Here is a 21456-nt window from a genome sequence, read left to right as displayed (position 1 = left end):
GTCAGATGCTCCTTATCTCAAAGTCTCTGCCAGAGTCTGCGTTCTATCCTTATCTCCATATGGAGGCGAGAGGCAAAGGCAGCGTCTAATTACAGATCTCGCGTTGTCAGGCCACAGACTTAGCCTGACTCTTGCTCTCTTGTTAACAAGACCAAGATGGCTGCACACAAATTCCCTTATTCCTTTTTCCTGCCTCCACACCACTATTATTCTGCAACAGCAGTTGAACACGCACTGTGTCTTGACACTGGTTCCAATGCGTACCAATACAAAGGACGTAACCAACAACACGTGTTACATTCGAGTTCCAGTTAAAACAGGAATATGCTACTCTTGAGCTGTGTGCCACACATACTGTAGTAAGTACAGTTATTATTGCAGGTGTCTTTTGGGCAATCTAAGGTCCCCTAGTTCTGCCACCTATAATTCTCCATGGAATTTCCTCTAATAGGAATATACCTAGAACTTTATACTGTTTCATGTTATGTCCCTTCTCACCATCCGGTTAATCTAAGCTATTTAAATGTCTTCTATTTCTCCTCGCCTGGCAGTGTTTCTATCATCACTTCTGCTATTTTTTCTTTTTTGAGGTGATAAGAAGAGAACACCAAGCAGACAGGCAATCATCCATTTGTATCATTTCTATTTTTATTTGACAGCTTCCAGTTTTATGTTAAATAGTATAAAACAGTCCCGTTGCTCAATTTGCATATAAATAAACCATAACTTACAATAAAGAACTTAAATAAAACTTGGATTTGTTTAAATACGGTTTAACATTATGTCAACCAGTAAAACAAAAATAGATTCCAGGAATCTGTGTAATACAGCAATAGCATCCCTGCAGCAGACGTGGTGCATTTCCAGCATCTTTCTAAGGGTATGTCTACACTACCACCCTAGTTTGAACTAGGGTGGTAGTGTAGACATAGCCATAGATACTAATGAAATACTCATTAGTCCGTAAACCAAAGAAACAGTGTAAAAACCAGTCTTTTAAATACAAATATATAATGGCAACACTTAACATACTATTGGCAAATGTCTTTGTGTAGCAATACATGAATACAATCAATAATACCATCCTATCAGGCCAAATTTGAATCCTACTGAGATCAATGGCCAATCTCGTATTGAAATCAGTGGAGACGGCCTTACACATTAGCAGCAGGTAAGAAATTGGCCTACACCCAGTCAGCTAGTGGCAGCTGAAATCAGAGAGGCATCTTCTTGAAGCTCAGTTGCTTATGAATCTTTTGCTAAGAGGCGATAGGTGTTTGCGGTAAGACGTCAAGGTGGAAAAACATCACTCCAGGTTCAAATAGACGTAGGAAGGATTTAGGGTTCCCATTTGCTGGGCTCTCCAATGTCTGGGGAGAGGCACAAGGTGGGAGGGTGTAAAGACCCGGCGTTTAGTTGCAGGAACTGGCCATGCACTTTAAGCTGCTGAACAGGCGGAACAGATTGAAGATCACAGATTCCTCCAGGCACCCAGGAGTTTTCTGAGATGGGGGAGAAGAAGGGAACATATTTGTAACAGAAAATGGCTGGCCAGTTAGAGCTACCACAGGCTTGATGAAAGGGGAGGTGCAAATAGAGAACACAGAGCGTGCACAAAGCAAGTAAACAGAGGACTGTTTACATGAGGACGTCCAGGAAAGCTAATCTGAATTGACTGTGTGAATGTGAAGTGGGTTAGTTAAATGGCATTCAGTCCCTGTGTGAACCCCTTATTCCAAAGGAAAATGCTCTTAATTTGGTTACTTCCCTTTGAAAGATCATTTGAACTTTGAATGATTGCCTCTATACATGGATTTAATGCAGTGTCACTAATCCGCTTCAAACACGCACCGTTAGCTAAATCAGACTAATTTTCCTGGCTGTCCCTGTGTAGACGAGACATGACAAGCCCTCTAACCTAAGTAACGACTCATTTACACTGTGCTGTAATTCTAAATATATAACAATGAGTGCTGTAGACTGGTACATTATCCAGTGAGTTTGTATGAAGCAAAAGGGTTAGTGCTACATTTCAAGTGCATTATTTTGGCCTGGCTCTGATTCCTAAGGCGGCCTGGGCATGGGCAGATCTGTATGAATGAATTCTCTCTGGGCCTCTTTTCCCTTTGCCCAGCCCAGCACCTACCTCTCTTCAAAGGGAATAGCAAGTTGGTGTAAAACTCTGCCAACAGCGCGAGGGAGGTGGGAATTCAGATTCCTCAGCGTTTTGCACAAATCTAAATGATTTTGCGAGGCACAAAGCCCCGGCGGATCAGACACCACATGTTGACGTGAAACCCTACTATTTGGGTCCATGGCAGGACCCAAACTAGCCCACGAGGCAAAGGTAGGTTTCCGGTGCACGGCCTGTTGTAGTCTGACAGGAAATGTAATGACCCTTCGTGATCTGAGAGACTGGACAGCGGTCTGATGCAGTCTCAGGACACCTAGACTCCAGATTCCCTGGACAATAGACCGGGCGCAATCCTGCCCTTGCCCTGTGGGAAGGGAACGGAGCGGATTTGTTCCCATGCACGTGTGATGAATGTTTGTCTTGTGTATTTGCAAATATACTCACTGTCTTCTTGGCCTGGTGGAATTTTTGGAGCCATCTGGTCAGCCTCTCGGAGCGCTGATGGGAATGGAGATGATCCCTGATCTGAAAACAAAATCAGGCCATGGAGCAGATTGGCACATGATCAGAGGATTTCAGGAACAAGGGCCGAGTCTCCTTCCACTCGGTACAAACCCCCAGCAGATCTTGGTTGGTCGGAGGCTGTCTGCCTTTACACTTGAGGAAGCTACGCACCCCCGCCATGTTCTGTTAGGAATGCCCAGCAGTTATATGGTAGGGGGAAGCGTGCTTGGTGCAACCAAGAGGACTGGGAGGAACTCTGCCCCAAAGAAAGAGAATTTGCCCCAGAGCTGAGCAAGGGCGCAGGACACACTTTCACCCATGGGTCTGACTCCTCTGGGCTCCTCCCCATCCCAACTGGGATGTCCTGGGTACATGAAAACAACAGTAGCTATGCTACAGGAAACTAATGTCTGCAGTGATACCAGATAGCAGGGCGCTGGGGAATCATTTTCCTAAATAGTTAATGAAGTTAATTCGCTAATTCAGTCACGTCTATGAGCAAGGCATATAGCAACGACTTGATCCAGACACGACCCTTGTTATAACCTAAAACCCCAATTCCTGGCACAGGGATTACTAGATCTCTGATCCACTTAAGAAATTAAAATGGTTGGGAGTTCAGCAGGAAACTCCCAGTCTCACGGTGGCAAGAGACCTTTGCAAGCCAATACTCACGCAATTCCCCAAGTCCTCTCTGATGTGCCTCAGGTTTTCTAATGGCCTCATAAGGTTCTCGGACAGCGTGGCATCCTCAACATTCTCCAGGATGTGGATAGTGAAGTTCAGCTCCTCCTCTACCAGGATTACTCTGTCGTTAACCTGGGGAGACACCATGGAGGTAAAACAGGCTGTCCAGGGGAGTGGCAGATACAGCACGTTGATAAGAACGTCTGTGTTAGCAGTGGCAGGCTTAAGGAGCCTTTCCCAAACCACTGCCAATGGGAAGAGACCTAAGACGCCAGGGAGGTGTGAATCCACTTTGTACACACAGCCTGTGAGTCTTGTACCTTCGGACTCGGCTGCTTACAACACGATTTTCTTTTCTGTTTGTCTTCACGTTCATGTCCTTCCTTGGAATCCACCCCCTTGTGTGCTCCAGATCAGGCTCAAATCTTTTCGATGTTACAACAATCTGAAGACGTATTTCGGCAGCACAAGATTTCCCCCAACCCCTCCCTGGTGACTTGGGGAGCGGTTTCTGGATCTTCAAAGCGGCCATGCACAGACATGGATATGGTTTTAGAGAACTGAAATATTCTCTCGAGGGAAAACCAAAATACGGAAACAAAGGGTTTCCTGCCACACCACCTGAATCTGGCTATGTGAGGGGAGTTAACAAAGCTCAGTCTGGAAATAGAAGATAAAGAGAGGCGCAGACGAGTCAGCTGTAATAACGCCTCTGGGCTGTCAAGCACTAGGGATAAGGTTAGTGTCTTGGCTTGTATTAACCGGGGTCAGTGTTTTCAGGGCCAAGCTAGAAATGTTGAGATGTAAATTGTTTCCTCATTCAATCATCTGATAACATCTGAAGCCAGACAGTATATTGTGTGGTCTCCTGCCATTCTTTTCCACACGTTTGCGTTCTGCCCTACATATTATGCAGCACTTTTTAAACTGATCCACAGTTGCAATGTTCGTCAGGCTTTCCAGCGCTAAGAATATGCTAATTATAGAGAAAAAGGTGCAGATCCCAATCTGAGCTGACTTTGTCACTTGGGAATAAATTCCTTGTCTGTAACGATGTCCCTGTGGAGCTACACAGCGACCAGCTGAAATCAGAATCCAGCTTAGAGAAGAGACAGTCCCAAGCCTTTGGAAAGAGGCAACTCTTATTTCATAGCTTCATCTCTCTTGGTAGAGGTCATTCTTACCGACAGAACTTTGACTTCCCACTTGCGGTGGAAAACGGTGGTGTTGCAGGTTCGGTCTGGCATGCTTGTCTCCTGGAGGCACAAAATGAGAAGACAGGGAAATGTAGAAAGCCAGCAAGACAGGTGAGACGTCACCCAATTCTGCTCTCGGTCACCTCATACAACCCCATTAAGGCAAGCAAAGGTGCAACGTCATGGCAGCGTTGTACTCAACAGTTTGATCCCCTAAGAATGCTGCTGCACAAGAGTCCTGGCTCTTTCCAAGAAGGTGCCAAAGATGGGACAGGTGTCGATTACACACGCTGCTCATATTGCTTTGCTGCTGTCTGGCTCTGAACAGCAAGCGTGCAGAGTTTAACTGACAGCTGGCCTCCTTTTCATTCGACTGCGTTCCTGGTACGCAGCAGAGCTTTTCCGGGATACTCATTCCCAAACTATCCGAATACTTGCCAGAACTGAATATTTTGAGGTTTTTCCTTTGTTAGCTAAGACGTAATGAGGGATCCCCAATGAAGAAGATGCAGAGGCCAAGACTTCTCTCCATTTTATTCCACAACCCAAACATCCACCCACCCTTATTTCACCTGCCCATCATACTCTAGAGAGAAGGCCGCTGCTGAGACTACAGCCGAGGATTCACCTCGCTATTTATTCCACTTATGTGTCTCCTTTGCACTTACAAAGTGATCTCGGAAATCCTTGAAAGCCTTCAGGTCCGTGGGTGGCAGGTTCCCGTACTTTGAGAGGTTGCACTTCTGAGCATCTTGGGGAAAGACCTCGGTAGCCATTGTCCATACCATCAGGACAAGGAGAAGTGGGCAACTTCTGTGCATCCTTTTTCCTAATCGAGTCAGAAAAGGAAATGACACGTCACCGCATTTCCAGGTTACATGGACTACACACGACATTTTGACAGTCTGACATAGGGGGCGAGTAAGGATGCAGGAAGATCAGAGCAACAATCGCTTTGAGGGTGAGGGGTTGACCACAGAGATCACAGCCGAGCAAACGCAACTCTTCTATTCGCAAATGTTTTCGGATCAGACCTCTTACATGACAACCCTCCACGCACTAGTAATAAAAGAAAGTGGTACGATACTTTCATAGAATCATAGAACCATAGAACTGGAAGTGACCTCAGAAGGTCATCAAGTCCAGCCCCCTGCTCCACGCAGGACCAATCCCAACTAAATCAACCCGGCCAGGGCTTTGTCAAGCCGAGACTTAAACACCTCTAGGGATGGAGACTCCACTACTTTCTTAGGTAACCCATTCCAGCGCTTCACTACCCTCCTAGTGAAATAGTTTTTCTTAATATCCAACCTGGACCTCTCCCACCATAACTTGAGTCCATTGCTCCTTGTTCTGCCATCTGTCACTACTGAGAGCAGCCTCTCTCCAGCCTCTTTGGAAGCTCCCTTCAGGAAGCTGAAGGCTGCATCAAATCCCCCCTCACTCTTCGCTTCTGCAGACTAAACAGAGCCCAGTCCCTCAGCCTCTCCTCATAAGTCATATGCGCCAGCCCCCTAATCATTTTGGTTGCCCTCCGCTGGACCCTCTCCAGTGAATCCATATCCTTTTTGTAGTGGGGGGCCCAGAACTGGACACAATACTCCAGATGTGGCCTCACCAAAGCCGAATAAAGGGGAATGATGACATCTCTGGATCTGCTGGCAATGCTCCTCTTAATGCAACCTCATATGCCATTAGCCTTCTTGGCTACAAGGGCACACTGTTGACTCATATCCAGGTTATTATCCACTGTAACCCCCAGGTCCTTTTCTGTAGAACTACTACTTAACTGGTTGGTCCCCAGCTTGTAACTATGCTTGGGATCCTTCTGTTCCAAGTGCAGGACTCTGCACTTGTCCTTGTTGAACCTTATCAGATTTCTTGTGGCCCAATCCTCCAATTTGTCTAAGTCGCTCTGGACCCTATCTCTGCCCTTAAGCGTATCTATCTCTCCCCCCAGCTTAGTGTCATCTGCAAACTTGCTGAGGGTGCAATCCATCCCCTCATCCAGGTCATTAATAAAGATATTGAACAAAACCGGTCCTAGAACCGAACCTTGGGGCACTCCGCTAGAAACCGACCGCCATCCTGACATCGAGCCGTTGATCACTACCCATTGGGCCCGGCCTTCTAGCCATCTTTCTATCCATCTTACCGTCCCATTTATCCAATCCACATTCCCTTAACTTGCTGGCAAGAATATTGTGGGAGACAGTATCAAAAGCCTTGCTAAAGTCAAGGTATATAACTTTGAGGAAAGGCTAATGTTTGCTCCTTACTCTATGGAGCAGATCAGAGCAGATCAGTCTATTAAGCCCTATTCTAGGCAGACGCCCCGGACTTAGAAGCACTTACCTTGGAGCATGTTTGCTGGGAAATCGCTTTAGTTTCTTCTCCTCCGTCAGGGTTGCTTGGCCTCCCTCTGGTCTAAGGATACAGCCTCTCTTCTCCATTGCTCTTGCTTTTATACTGTTTAGGGCAAAAATGAAATGAAATCTTGTTTTGCTTTACTCAAAGGAGAAAACTCCACAGGTCGGTGCAGCTGCGTGGGAACTGGAAACCAAAAGCAAGGCAGGTTCACCCCGCGCACAGCCATCTGCGTGCCAGGGCTTCCCAGCCAGGTGAGGGAAACGCTGCATGACGTCATGACCAAGCGATGCAAGGACTCCCTGCCTAGATTGCTAATCTTAGTGTGGCCTAGAGTCCGGGTTTGCGGTAACGAGCCACTGAGCGGCGCTTCCAGTCCTGTGCTTTTATGCACCCTCCCTCAGCGGAGGGGAGGAAGACAGAGGTCGCAGGGCGGGACGGGGCTATTTCCAGAAATAGGCCTTCCTTGCAGGCTTGACAGCCTCCAGGTTAACGAGCCACATTCGTGATTTACCTGGGAAACGAAGGCCTTGGGGAAGGAGAACCAGGGGAGCACTTTTGGCAGTGGTCTAAGGGGGAAGCCACAGGCTGTGCAAAGTCTGAGACAGGCTGAATGGGAGTGCAGAAGGAGGAGCAGGCCTGGGCTGGAAGGAGATTAGATGTGTCCTCAGCCCTTTGATACAGCCAGGGAGGAACAGCAGAGACTGGAGGGTGGAGGCGCAGAGGCAGCAGCCGTCCAAGGTACTCACGACACGTGGTACTGATCTACAGAAGGTGCCTGTGACTCTATTTCCCTCATAGACATAAACAAGGACCATGTGTGGAGAGGGGTCTGGAGCAGACAGCCTACAACAGAGGCTCTGCAAGGAAGCTAGCAGGAAGACACTCAAACCAATGCTGAATTTCCCTTAAGACGGGATGGATTACTAGAGCAGGCCTGAGTCGCCCTCCAGGGCAGGGATACGCTTGTATTTTCAGCATGGGGGGCGATTGCAATTGCAGAGGCAGGAAGTAGCACCTGTTGGGAGGGGCTTCATCGCGCCAGGCCTGGGGGACCGGCTTCACAGTGCACCCCTTCCTGGCTGGGCGCAGGCCAGCTCAGCAAGCTCCCCCCTTTCTTGGCCCCCCCGGACAGCCATTCTGGTGGGACATCCTGGGACAGGCCTGCCGACAGAGGGGCAAAGCAGGCAGTTGCCCCGGGGCCTGGCGTAGCAGCGGGGGTGGCCGGGCAGCGCCGAGGGAGATGGACAGTGCCCCACGGTCCGGGTGGTGCTGAGGGCTGGCTGCCCCTCCCCCACTCCTTCTTCCTGAGCCCCTGCCCCTTCTGGGGTGGGCGCTGCCCCCCACACTTTGCTCAGGGCCCAGGGTGGCTTCTTGTGGCCCCGGACCCCTTCCTGCCTGGCCCTGTCGCGGGCCTTTGCCTCAGCCTCTTCCCAGCCCCTAGTGTCTCAGCACTGCTCCCGCTAAGCCTCGTCAGATGGAAAGTTTCCCATCAGAGCTTTGCAACGCCAGTGAGACGGTCGCGATGTCAGTTCCTAAGTTAATTTGAAAGTCAGTTGTGTTTCCAAGAATACTCAGTTTCACTTTCCAGGCATGCTCTGCTTCCCCACGCGCTCTAGATCCCAGAAACAACGGAAAACCTCGTTTCACGAGAAATAACGCCTGTTTTCAGAAGTGCTTTTTTGAAAAAAGGCGCTACGGAATGCAAACTGCTTTTTCGAAAGAGAGCATCCAGACATAGCCCCAGAAACATGTTCTGCCTGTGTCTTCACAGCATTCATTTTAAAAAAGCTATCTGCAGATTTCCAGTTTCTTTGTGCAATGCAAAATATTGTTTCCAGCCGGTCGGTTGTGAAGGTTTGTCAAAGCTGATGTTCTTTGGAGCATTCAAGAGTGGTATCCTGATGAGATCCTGCAAACTTCCTTGCATTGGTCCTCCTGTCTGCAACTTTTTTTACTGGTTGCCGTCCCTATTTGTTCTTAGTGTAAGGGGGCTGTTGGCTCAGTGGGAGTTTTTGATTGGCCAGCTCCCAGTACCAAAAGGGGAAGGGTCCATGAGAAATCAGGGTCCTGAGACGGACAGACCCCAGAGACAATGGAAAGCAGCCAACACTCCAGCTCGGCCTGAATGACAGGTTGGACAGGCCAGTGAGGAACTGAAGAGGCGGGTCCTGTCCTCCGTGTGAGCTGGGATTTTCTGGGTCTCTCAGAGAGAAAGCAGCAAGAAGAGCAAGATGTGTGGGGAGATGGACCTGCAGGGAGGCCAGATCCTGTGCTGAGGGGCAGTCCTGCAGCAACAGAGCCAGGCACACAGCCCAAGGAGCGCAGGCCCTGTGTTGAGCAGCAGACTGGCCGTGCTCAGAGAGCCAAAGGGGACAGAGAAGCAACACAAAGAGCTGGAGGTTGGCAAAGCAGCGCAGCCTGCAGCTGGGTGTGGTGAGCAGCTGGGACCAGCACATTGCAGGAAGAGGCTCTGGGCAGGGAGACGCCACAAGCCAGGAGGCCCAGCAGGCCAGACTGGGAGAGGGGTCCTGCCACCGAGAGCCTGAGGCCGTGTGGTCACTCCCAGCGCAAGCGTGTCCAGATTGCAGCCCCCTTGCAGCACAGCCAGGGATTGAGAGAGAGCTCTGGGACCTATGAGGAAGAGACTGTGAACTGTCCTTACACTCTGCAGACGGCTGTTTGTGATGTCCCCGTGCTACAGAGCAGGGCTGTGTGTTCTCATTTAACCTTTCTCCTTTTTTCTTATTCTTTTCTCTTTAATCAGTTGATGTTTAGTACGTTGTATTTGCTTTGAACTGTATGAAATGATCAGTGGGTCAAGAAAGCCTGCAGTGTGCAGAGAGCACCCCGGAGTGGGGACACCCTAGCCCCTGCCCCAAGTGACTACAAGGCCGGGGATTAAGTCCCAGGAAAACTGGGCCCAGTCTTGCTGGGATTTCAAGGACTCTGCTACTCAGGAGGCTGGAAGGGGAGCCCTCAGGCTCAGGGAGGCCGTTGGGTAAAGGAAGTGGGAGCGGGGACTCTCATCCTTTCGTCGGTCCATTTCTCCGGGGTAGTACAGAAGCCAGGAAAATTCCCCACAATAGCAGGACCATTCCTCCTCTTGCATTAGGTTGCTCCTGACACCATGTCATGTTCCTGGGCTGAGGTTCGAGCTTCCTACAGAACGAACAGTCACAGGAGTTTTCCATAAAAAATAGGTCTGTGTAGCACTTTAAAGAGTAACAAGATGGTTTATTAGGTGATGAGTTTTCGTGGGCCAGACCCACTTCCTCAGATCAAATAGTGGAAGAAAATTGTCGCAACCATATATACCAAAGGATACAATTTAAAAAAAAGTGAACACATAAGAAAAGGACAAATCAAATTTCAGAACAGAAGGATCTGGCCCACAATAGCTCATCACCTATTAAACCATCTTGTTAGTCTTTAAAGTGCTACATAGTCCTGTTTTTTGTTTCAGCTACACCAGACTAACACGGCTACATTTCTATCATGAGTTTTCCATAGTCTGGGCTCTCCAGGGAACATTTGTCTAGCCTAATGGTAACACCGAAAGGAAAGAGAAAGGCAAGTGTCACGTCTCTCTTGGACCTTTCTGTTGACCGTTCGGAAATGGAGCAAGGGTGAGCCAAATGCAAGGAGCTTTGCAATGCAAGAGGGAGGCACCGTGGCCTAGTGGTTAGAGTGGAAGATTGCTTCTCAGGATTCTTGGCTCTGCTACAGGCCTGCTGAATGATTCTGGACAGGTCATTTTGCTTCTCATGCCCGAGTTTCCCATCTGCCACAATCACATTGGGATCTACTGCTGCAAAGCACTACAACTATATCGTGACTGAATTGTCTCCACTTTTCGGTTTACAAAATGTTTACAGGAATGCCAAGCCCCTGGATAACAATTTTATTTGTTCATAATTATATATATAAAAAATACAAACTTAGCAATGGTGAAATACATCAAAATAAATAGCTAATAAATTATCCATAATAAATAACATTTAGGTTCATGTCTGGAAGTTATACAAATCAATTACTCTTCTTAAAGAATACATAATACATAAAGAAACAGTAAGATAAAAATATACTCTGTATAAATACATCTGTAGAGGATGAATATATTAAGAACTGCCAAACTTCAATATTAATTCATTTTCCTGAGCTTGTTTCTGAGAGAGCTAAGAGCTGTGACCACAGTGTGTAAATCCCAGAACCGGGGTGCATTTAAAACAAAATGAAAGCTTATGAAATGTTCCCAGTATTTTTGGATATGCATTTGACTAAAATCCATTTGCATAGTGACAATAAAAAGGCATTCAATAAATAATATCCTGTGTGGGTCAAATCCTACCGAACTCCCAGATTTGAACTGTGATGAAAAAAAACATCCTCCAATGAATATTTGTCAAGGAGTCGAGAATGCTGCACCAACTGGAAACTGGAGCAAGCTGGAGCAGAGACCAGCTGTTGTGTGACTTTTTTAGGTATGAAAGGATGGTATCAGTTTGCTCGGGGATGTATAGTGGGAAGCAAGAATAAGATGATGAAGGTTCCTGATTCAGAGATGTCTTCTTGGGATGAATATTCAGTGCTCCTCGTCTAGGGACGCTCCGGTGGCTAAGTAGGTGTGAACACAAGGTATCACAGAGACCAGACGGCTACACGCAAAGTTCCGTGTAGGCGGCGCATCTCAAATCTTCATTCAGCAGTCGGAAGAGGTTGAGGATCACAGAAGCTTCCAGACATGCAGGTGATTCCTGGGAAAGGAGAGAATATTTAGAGCAGGAAGGGGGGAGGCGGCTACATGAAAGAAACCACAAGGATGCTGTATTATAAGGAGGCAGGTGCTTATCCATAAGGGCGCTCAGAGGAGGAGGAAAGAGGGTAGGTACTGGAGAGAGGGCAAGGTGAATGCTGATCTTTGTAACCCAAGCAGATGCACATGCAAACGGCAGCGTCATTCAAACCGTACGTTAGCTGTTGCCGTTGTCGGTTACATCACTGCGCAGCAGACCTGACAGGACCTACAGGCTAATTTTTATTGCAATATTTAAAAATAAATCCCAAGGTAGGTAATAACGGGGAGAATAAGCAGCAGCAATGCCGCCGTGGCCTCTGGGATGGGACCCAGGAGACTGGTTCCGTCTCTAATTGGTGTGGAAGTTGGCTTTGCACGTTGTCTCAAATGCCCACTCACCGTCTCTTTGCTCGCCTGCAAATTTTGGAGCCAACTGTTCAGCCTCTTGGAGTGTGAATGAGAAGGCGTTTGCCTGGTCTGCAAACAGAATTGATACAGAGTTGGTGCACAGAGATTTCAGCAGACAATCAACAAAAGCCCCTTCTCTCTAGGCACAGAGCAATTCGTGCCTTGATACAGTCTAGAGGGCACCCTTGTGCATTTCATTCGCATTCCCCTTGCTTTCAGTGTCCTATGTAAGGACGGGCCCAAATCAAGAGAAACACGGGACAAGAACAAGCAGCTGCACGCGGATTCCCCTTGAAGGGAGTCGAATCTGGCAGGGAAAGAGAAATCTAGCGCCGAATACTCACGCAGCGTCTCAAGTCTTCTCTGATCTGCGACAGGATTTCCAGCGGCCTTGGCAGCAGCTTGGATAGACTGGGGTCCTCAACATCCTCCAACGTGTTAATGGTGAAGTCCAGCTCCTTCTCTACCAGGATCACCCTGTCGTGCACCTGGGGAGACACACTAGTAGGTAAGACCACGTGCGTGTGAGAACGCTAAGCAGCTGGGCAGATCCCGGACTAGAAAGTCTCAGGCGTAGATTTGTAAACCAGTTTGAAAGAGGTGATTTTCCAAAGCCACTCAGGGCTTTGATTGGTCAATAAATCACTGCTGGCTGAACACGGCTTCATCTCCCCACCTCTGTCTTGACACCAGTTCATAGCCAGTGAAAAGACACCAGGATTGAAAAGGAGGGGTGACCCTTAGTTAGAGCCACAATCGGCTCTGACACGATCCTGGGTAGATCAGTGACTTTCGAGTGACCTGCCGGAAGGCAGAGGTCAGGGAACCACATGTCAGATTAGTACGAGGGCTCAGTGAGATCAGAATCAGACAGAAAAGGAGATACATTACGAAAGCGGCGTCTGCTACCATGGGAACTTCTACCCCTTGGCTGGGATTTTTCTTACCGACAACTCTTTGACTTCCCAGTTCCTGTGGAAAATCCTGGTGTTGCATTTTCGGTTGGACAACAGCAAGATGTCCTCCTGGAGGCAGAAGGAGAGAGCTTAGAGCCATATATATGGAGGATCAGGAATACGTCTACTAGTTCTTCCCTCAGTTCTATCCACACAATCCCAGCGGTGAGGCGGGGAGATGCAAGAAATCATGAGTGTGTCTAAACTACATGGCTCCTTCGACGAAACCATGTAGATTAGTCAGGACGGTAAAGGGAAATGAAGCCACGATTTCAATAATCGCGGCTTCATTTACATCAACATGGCCACCGTGCTGTGCCGATCAGGTGATTGTCAGCTCAGCGCGGCAGTTTCGACGGGGATCTGCTGACCCCAGTATCCTTCATCGGCAGATCCTTTATATGCATTTTCACACTTACAAATTTGTCCTTGGTTTTCTTGAAGGCCTCCAGTTCCCGGGGTGGCAGGGACTTGTATTTTGCGAGGTGGCATTTTGTCCTCAGGGCACCTTTGGGAAAGGCCTCTGCAGTCATCACCCAGAGGGACAGAACAAGGAGAACTCTGTAGCCTACGCCCATCATGCTTCCTAAGAGAGACAAACAATAAAGTAGCTAAGTATCAGAGAGGTAGCCGAGTTAGTCTGAATCTGCAAAAGCGTGCATCTGACGAAGCGGGTCATTGCCCACGAAAGCTTATGCTCCAACACTTCAGTTAGTCTATAAGGTGCCACAGGACTCCTCGCCGCTAATAAAGTAGCTTGTATTGGGAGCAGGGAACGTTTTCCAATATATGGCTTGTGTTACACATTTAACCTTCTTTAAAGCAAACTGTGAACTGACTCTAAATATTATGCAAATATATATCTCTGCCACTTGCCAAAAAGTTCTGACCAATAATTTCAGGCTATTGGCTGGAATTATCTGCAATTTGATATTCATTACACGTGTGGCGGCTGGTTTCCTAAGTCACATGGCATTGTTTCTGTTCCATTATTTGATGACTGCTCTGTTCTGAAACCGTTTTTCTGTGAAATATCATCTGGGAAGGCTTTGGGGTTGACAAACACTTTTCACAAACACTTGACTATTCTCCCGGTACAAAAAGAAAATACCCTAAAAATCATAGTAACTTGCACTCTGATTTTCTGCAGGAAAACATTCATGAATCAGAGAGGTTTTGGTTTTCACGAGTGAGCCAATAGTAATACGCTCAGGCGGAACACACGTTCCTTGCTGTCTTCCACAGAGCACAATATAGTCACTGAGCAAAGAGAAATCATAGTAAGGATTGGCGTCAAGCCAGCTGCCCTTACCTTGCCGTGTATTTGCTGGGCTGTCGCTTTAGCTGCCTCTCGTGTCTCAAGGCTGCTTTGCCTCTCTCTTGACTCTGAATGTGTCTTTTCCTCTCCATTGCTCTTGCTTTTATACCAAAAGGCATTTTCCAGTTAAGAAAAAGAACACGCAACGTCACTTTGCTTTAGTCTGTGGCAGAAAACCCAGCTCTGCTCTCACCAACCAGAGAGCAAGGAATGCGTTTGGAAAGGGAAAAGGAAAGCAAAAGGAAGGCAGGTAGACGTTGCACCTGAGCACAGTGCTGAGAGATTCCCTGGGTGATGTCACAAGTGAGTTATGCAAGAGGGCTCTGCCTGGAGCAGGTATGTCTGTAGCTGGATTGCAGAGCCCTGTGGGGCCCAATGCACAGAAGAATCCGAGACCCTTTTGTTTCAAGAATCCTTTCCCGTGCACACAATGTAAAGTGATCGTCAGCGGGGTGGGAATCTCCTCACCAGCGTTTGGGGATCACAGGTGAATCACAGCAAAGCAGGAGCCCAGCGCACTGGCAGCTGTGGGTAAGCTGGGCTATCCAGCATAGCAATGAAGGGCTTATCCAGCAAGGCAGCGGGACTGGCGGCAGGGTGGGGAGCCAGCTGGGAGGCCAGTGGCTGGCCCAGAATTGGGGTGGCCAGTAGCCGCGGGTCCAGAAATGACTTCCTCTGCTCCGGCAAAATCCAGGGGGCTGGACTAGAGTGGTCCAACCCGTATTCCACTTGTGCCCAGAGGCTCCAGTCAGGATCAGGACCTCGTTACAGAAGCATCCTCCACATGAATCAATGGCTGCCTCTTAGGTCCGTTTACAGGCGAAATGGGGCCTTGGCACGAGGGGTTGCCGCACACAGCCGAGGGGGAGCCACGGGGACAATGCTCTGCTAGTCTCTCTTCTGAGGTGCAGCTCTTTCTAGTGACCCCCCATCTCCCATCCCATCCTGCCTGCCACCCCTCGGCCGCACGGGCCTCTGACTCATTGTATCCTTGGTTCCTCCTTTGGTCCTGGTCTGTTGTGCTGGGCTCAGCGACTGTGGCCTTGGCGGAGGAATACAGCCACAAAGACCCTGTCTCTGGATCCATTTCTCACTGACGCATGACCCCGTCCTCTCTCCAAACGACACCACCTCTCACAAAGATCGTTTTCCAAACAGCTCCCGTCTGCTCACCGGCCGGCACATCGAGTGGTTCAACGTCCTGGCCTGCGGGATTGTTTGGTGGAGACAGTTGTGCCCGTACCGCAAGTGGTGGGTGCAGGTGTCTCCGTAGAGCATTACACCAGAAGAGGGACGTCCCTTCCCGTGAGGCCCGTAAGAAGCAGCTACATCCCTTGTGGAGCGGGGCTGAGGGAACAGGAAGGGAGGCGGCTCTGAGATAACCACACCAGCGTGCAGGGCTGTCTTTGGAACACCCTACGCAACACACACACACACACCCCACACACACCCACACGTGCCCTGCCACGAGACTTGTTCTCACTCCCAGTGTGTGCCCCACGCGCTCTCCCCGTCCTGTCCACATGGCATGTTAAAAGGTTGTCCAGCAGGAAGGGGTTAAATGCCTGGCTGCTGCCGGGGCTGCCCCTCAGCTCTGTGGAGGAGTCAGAGTCTCGCCAGCCTCCAGTGAGCTAGGACCTGCAGCCAGGAGGGACCGGAGTCGAGGTCGTCACCCCACCCTTTGCAGACTCACGTTGCCGGAACTGTGGTGCCGCCCAGGACAGTGAACACGAGCAAGGAAACTCCTGCAACATGTAGGAGACAACCCGCTCTCACCTGCTGCTCATGAGGTGCCCCAGATCTGCGGTGGCATATTCAGCCTGTGCATCAGGACGGCCCTGAGGCTACAGTGAAAGCAGCATGAGGGACGATTGCAATTGCAGACGCAGGAAGTAGCACCTGTCTCTCGCCTGGCAACCGTTCAGAGCGCTGTACTGTCAACCCGGGCGAGTCGCGCTCCCATGAATTCTTGCAGCTAAACGTCTTTGCACCATTTCTTGTCCCTGTAGTCGGGCGTCGTAAGCCCCATGGCAGTGCCTGGGGGTTATCTCAGGTTTCATGTCTGGCATGGTATTTGCTCTGGGCTGCTGATTAGCTTGTGGGGGCATCCGGACAAAGAACGTAGACAGACGGACGAACCGTTGTTGCAAAATTCGGGCTGCAGGTAAAAGGGGTGAAAGAGAATCTAGGAGGCCTCCTGCTCCAATAACTTCAGCTGAGATAAAGAACGAACTGGAGTTCCTCTTCTCTGAGGGCCCAGGAACACTGAAGCCACGAAATTCTGAACATAAGTGATAGACCCGAGAAACAGCGGCTTTTAATTGTGCGTACCAGGGACTCAACCCCCTGATGGCTTTGGTGCAGCAAACAGGTACAAAATGTGCATATTTTGTGGATTTGGTACACCCTGTGCCTCTAGCTGGACATACGTCATCTCTCGGGCTATGACTTTTTCCATGCTTTGTGGATGTAGGCTGAATGTGTCAGTGCCAGGGTTTTAATCTGTTAACTCAGTAACTAGCCTGTCTGGTATTTTCATGTTTTGCATTCCAATAATCAGTTTTCAGCCATCACATGCAGAATTCTGAGGAAACAAACATTCAGACATTTTCCCCGGCTCTTGAATTCTCCAGTGGACCTAAACCACAAGTTTCTGATGTATAAAGAACGCATCAAACATACCCTTTTGCCTGTCTTCAGTGCAAATTAAAGGATTTAGGGTGTGTCTAGTCTATAGGTTTTTGTCGACAAAAATGGACTATATCTGTGCCTACACTACCGCCGAGTTCTGTCGACATAATGTCGACAGGACACGGCAGTTTTGTCGATGACAGTAAACTTCATTCTACGAGGAATAGCGCCTTTTGTCGACAGAGTTCTGTCGACAGAAGGTGTTATTGCATCTACACTGTCCGTTGCCTCTACACTCTCATGTCGACAAAGCAGCTTGGAACTGGATGTAGTCTAGATGCTCATTGTCGACAGAAGCCTGTAGTCTAGATGTACCCTTAGACACATGTTAGAGCGCGCGTCTTCACAGCATACATTTTTAAAAAGCTAGCGGCACATTTTCAGTTTGTTTATGCCATGCAAAATATTGTTTCCAGATGGTCTGTTGTGAAGGTTTGTTAAAGCTGATGTTCTTTAGAGCATTCAAGAGTGGTATGCTGATGAGATCCTGCAACCTTTCTTGCATTGGACCTCCTGACTGCAGGTTTTGTTACTGGTTTCCATCCCTGTTTGTTCTCAGGTTACTCATGACACCATGTCATATTCTTTGGCTGAGGTTTGAGCTTCTGACAGAACCAACAGCCATAGGAGTTTTCCACAGTTTGGGCTCTCCAGGGAACATTTGTCTAGCTCTAATGGTGATGCCGAAAGGAAGGAGAAAGACAAGTGTCACATCTCTCTTGGACCTTTCAGTTGACAGTTTGGAATTTCAGGAAGGGTCAGGCAAATGCGAGGAGCTTTGCAATGCAAGACGGAGGCACCACGGCCTAGTGGCTAGAGTGGAACATTGATTCTCAGGATTCTTGGCTCTGCTACAGGCCAGCTGAATGATTCTGGACAGGTCATTTTGCATCTTATGCCCAAGTTTCTCATCTGCAACAATCACGTTGGGATCTACTGCTGCAAAGCACTACAACTATATCATGATTGCGATGTCTCCAAGTTTCTGTTTACAAAATGCTTCCAGGAATGCCAAACCTCAGGATAACAATTTTATTTGTTCATAATTATATATAAATAGGTATATATTATATAACTTAGCAATATATAACTTAGCAATAGTTAAATACATCAAAATAAATAGATACATTATCCTGAATAAATAACACTTTGGATCATGTCTGGAAGTTATAAAAATCAATTACTCTTTTTACTCTGGTAATAATACATGAAGAAACAACAAGATAAAAATATACTCTGTATAAATACGTCTGTGGAGGATATATAAAGTAAGAACTGCCAAATTTCAATATTAGTTAGTTTTCCTGAGCTTGTTTCTGAGAGAGTTAAGAGCTGTCACCAGTGCGTAAATCCCAGAACTGGGGTGCATTGAAAACAAAATGAAAGCTTATGAAATGTTCCCAATATGTTTAGATATGTTACATTGACTGAAATGCACTTGATAGTGAGAATAATAATGCATTCACTAAATAATATCCTGCGAGGATCAAATCCTACCGAAGTCCCAAATTTTAACTGATGAAAAAAACCATCCTCCAATGAATATTTGTCAAGGAGTCAAGAGTGCTGCACTAGCTGGAAATTGGAGCAAGTTGGAGTGGAGACCAACTGTTGTGTGATGTTTTTAGGTATGAAAGGATGGAATCAGTTTGCTTGGGGATGTACAGTCGGAAGCCAGAATGAGATGAATGTTCCTGATTCAGACACGTCTTCTCATGATGTGTATTCGGTGTTCCCAGGCTACAGACTCTCCCGTAGCTAAGAAGGTATGGACGCAAGGTACCACAGAAACCAGACGGCTACACGCAAAGCTCCGTGTAGGCGGCGCATCTCAAATCTTCGTTCAGCAAGCGGAAGAGGTTGAGGATGACAGAAGCTTCCAGACATGCAGGTGTTTCCTGGGAAACCAGAGAATATTTACAACAGGAAGAGGGGAGAGGGCTACATTAAAGTGGCCACAAGTATGTTGCATTTTTAAGAGGCAAGTGCGTATCCGTAAGGGCACTCAGAGGAGGTGGAAAAAGGGGAGGTACTGGAGAGAGGGCAAGGTGAATGCTGATCTTTGTAACCCAAGCAGACGCACATGCAAACGGCAGCGTCATTCAAACCCTACGTTAGCTGTTGCCGTCGTCTGTTACGTCATTGAGAAGCAGACCTGACGGGATCTACAGGCTCATTTTTATTGCAATATTTAAAAATAAATCCCAAGGTAGGTAATAACGGGCAGAATAAGCAGCAGCAATGCCGTCGTGGCCTCTGGGATGGGACCCAGGAGGCTGGTTCCGTCTCTAATTGGTGTGGAAGTTGGCTTTGCGCGTTGCCTCAAATGCCCACTCACCGTCTCTTTGCTCGCCTGCAAATTTTGGAGCCAACTGTTCAGCCTCTTGGAGTGTGAATGAGAAGGCGTTTGCCTGATCTGCAAACAGAATTGCACAGAGATTTCAGCAGACAATCAATCAAAGCCCCTTCTCTCTAGGCACAGAGCAATTCGTGCCTTGACATAGTCTAGGGGGCACCCTTGTGCATTTCATACCCATTCCCCTTGCTTTCAGTGTCCTATGTAAGGATGGGCCCAAAGCAAGAGCAACACGGGACAAGAACAAGCAGCTGCACGTGGGTTCCCCTTGAAGGGAGTCGAATCTGGCAGGGAAAGAGAAATCTAGCACCGAATACTCACGCATGGTCTCAAGTCCTCTCTGATCTGCGACAGGATTTCCAGCGGCCTTGGCAGCAGCTTGGATAGACTGGGGTCCTCAACATCCTCCAACGTGTTAATGGTGAAGTCCAGCTCCTTCTCTACCAGGATCACCCTGTCGTGCACCTGGGGAGACACACTAGTAGGTAAGACCACGTGCGTGTGAGAACGCTAAGCAGCTGGGCAGATCCCGGAGTAGAAAGTCTCAGGCGTAGCTTGGTAAACCAGTTTGAAAGAGGTGATTTTCCAAAGCCACTCAGGGCTTTGATTGGTCAATAAATCACTGCTGGCTGAATACGGCTTCATCTCCCCACCTCTGTCTTGACACCAATTCATAGCCAGTGAAAAGACACCAGGATTGAAAAGGAGGGGTGACCCTTAGTTAGAGGCACAATCGGCTTTGACACGATCCTGGGTAGATCAGTGACTTTCGAGTGACCTGCTGGAAGGCAGAGGTCAGGGAACCACATGTCAGATTAGTACGAGGGCTCAGTGAGATCAGAATCAGACAGAAAAGGAGATACATTACGAAAGCGGCGTCTGCTACCATGGGAACTTCTACCCCTTGGCTGGGATTTTTCTTACCGACAACTCTTTGACATCCCAGTTCCTGTGGAAAATCCTGGTGTTGCATTTTCGGTCGGACAACAGCAAGATGTCCTCCTGGAGGCAGAAGGAGAGAGCTTAGAGCCATATATATGGAGGATCAGGAATACGTCTACTAGTTCTTCCCTCAGTTCTATCCACACAATCCCAGCGGTGAGGCGGGGAGATGCAGACATCATGAGTGTGTCTAAACTACATGGCTCCTTTGACGAAACCATGTAGATTAGTCAGGACGGTAAAGGGAAATGAAGCCACGATTTCAATAATCGCAGCTTCATTTACATCAACATGGCCACCGTGCTGTGCCGATCAGCTGATTGTCAGCTCAGCGCGGCAGTTTAGACGGGGATCTGCCAACCCCAGAACCCTTCGTCGGCAGATCCTTTATGCATTTTCACACTTACAAATTTGTCCTTGGTTTTCTTGAAGGCCTCCAGTTCCCGGGGTGGCAGGGACTTGTATTTTGCGAGGTGGCATTTTGTCCTCAGGGCGCCTTTGGGAAAGGCCTCTGCAGTCATCACCCAGAGGGACAGAACAAGGAGAACTCTGTAGCCTACGCCCATCGTGCTTCCTAAGGGAGACAGAGTGGGAGAAAGACATCACTGAGATGCCAGGCTGCCAGACTTACCCGCTGGAGAGCTGGATGGCATCTCGTAAGCCAGACCTGCCGCGGAGACACACCTAAGGAAACTTCCTTTTTACGGTTACATAAAGTGCTATTAAATCTGTCGCAGAAGGCAGCCTGTAGTGAAATGGCTCTGATCTGCGGCTTCCTACTGTGGACTAGGAAGTACAATAATTGTTACCATCTCTGAAGCCAATTAGTTCATTTGATCATTGGGACATTAAGCAGCTGAGGAAGAGGTAGTGTGAAGAAGTACAAGAACCAGTGTGGAACCAGGCCCTGAAGACTCTACAGAGAGGCTTGAGGCCTTGCCACTTCATGCCCCAGAAAAGGACAATAGAGAGGTCCTCCAAAAAGGCTAGTATGGCTATAGGGGAAATGGCCAATGAGGGGCCAGGAAGGCCCTATAAAAGGAGCTGCAGGATCAGAGACAGTTCAGTTCCTCTGCAGACCTCAAGCTGGGTAGAGCGG

General features: G+C 48.3%; 2 protein-coding genes across 3 annotated transcripts; both read right to left on the bottom strand.

Moving 5' to 3' along the window:
• Positions 1–1412: 1412 nt before the first annotated feature.
• LOC102443415 (interferon lambda-3-like) lies at positions 1413–5350 on the bottom strand. The gene is made up of 5 exons (XM_075934399.1): positions 5190–5350; positions 4510–4581; positions 3281–3457; positions 2579–2659; positions 1413–1502 (listed from the first exon to the last, which is right to left on the bottom strand). The coding sequence occupies exons 1-5, from the start codon at positions 5340–5342 to the stop codon at positions 1413–1415; spliced, it is 573 nt and encodes a 190-aa protein (XP_075790514.1). The 5' UTR covers positions 5343–5350.
• A 5395-nt stretch (positions 5351–10745) lies between these two features.
• LOC102463654 (interferon lambda-3-like) lies at positions 10746–21240 on the bottom strand. Of its 2 annotated transcripts, XM_075934422.1 has the most exons (7): positions 19737–19875; positions 19398–19475; positions 13470–13636; positions 13042–13119; positions 12439–12582; positions 12086–12163; positions 10746–11645 (listed from the first exon to the last, which is right to left on the bottom strand). In XM_075934422.1, the coding sequence occupies exons 1-7, from the start codon at positions 19738–19740 to the stop codon at positions 11547–11549; spliced, it is 648 nt and encodes a 215-aa protein (XP_075790537.1). In that variant the 5' UTR covers positions 19741–19875; the 3' UTR covers positions 10746–11546. The 2 variants fall into 2 exon arrangements, with proteins under 2 accessions (XP_075790537.1, XP_075790538.1); XM_075934423.1 differs by lacking the exons at positions 10746–11645; positions 12086–12163; positions 12439–12582; positions 13042–13119; positions 13470–13636 and adding exons at positions 17741–18957; positions 20340–20417; positions 20765–21240 and having other exon boundaries at positions 19737–19880.
• Positions 21241–21456: the final 216 nt, after the last annotated feature.

The sequence above is a fragment of the Pelodiscus sinensis genome, chromosome 7 (genome assembly GCF_049634645.1).
Source record: "Pelodiscus sinensis isolate JC-2024 chromosome 7, ASM4963464v1, whole genome shotgun sequence".
In the NCBI taxonomy this organism is placed as follows: domain Eukaryota; kingdom Metazoa; phylum Chordata; order Testudines; family Trionychidae; genus Pelodiscus; species Pelodiscus sinensis.
This window is presented reverse-complemented; position numbering and strand designations above follow the sequence as displayed.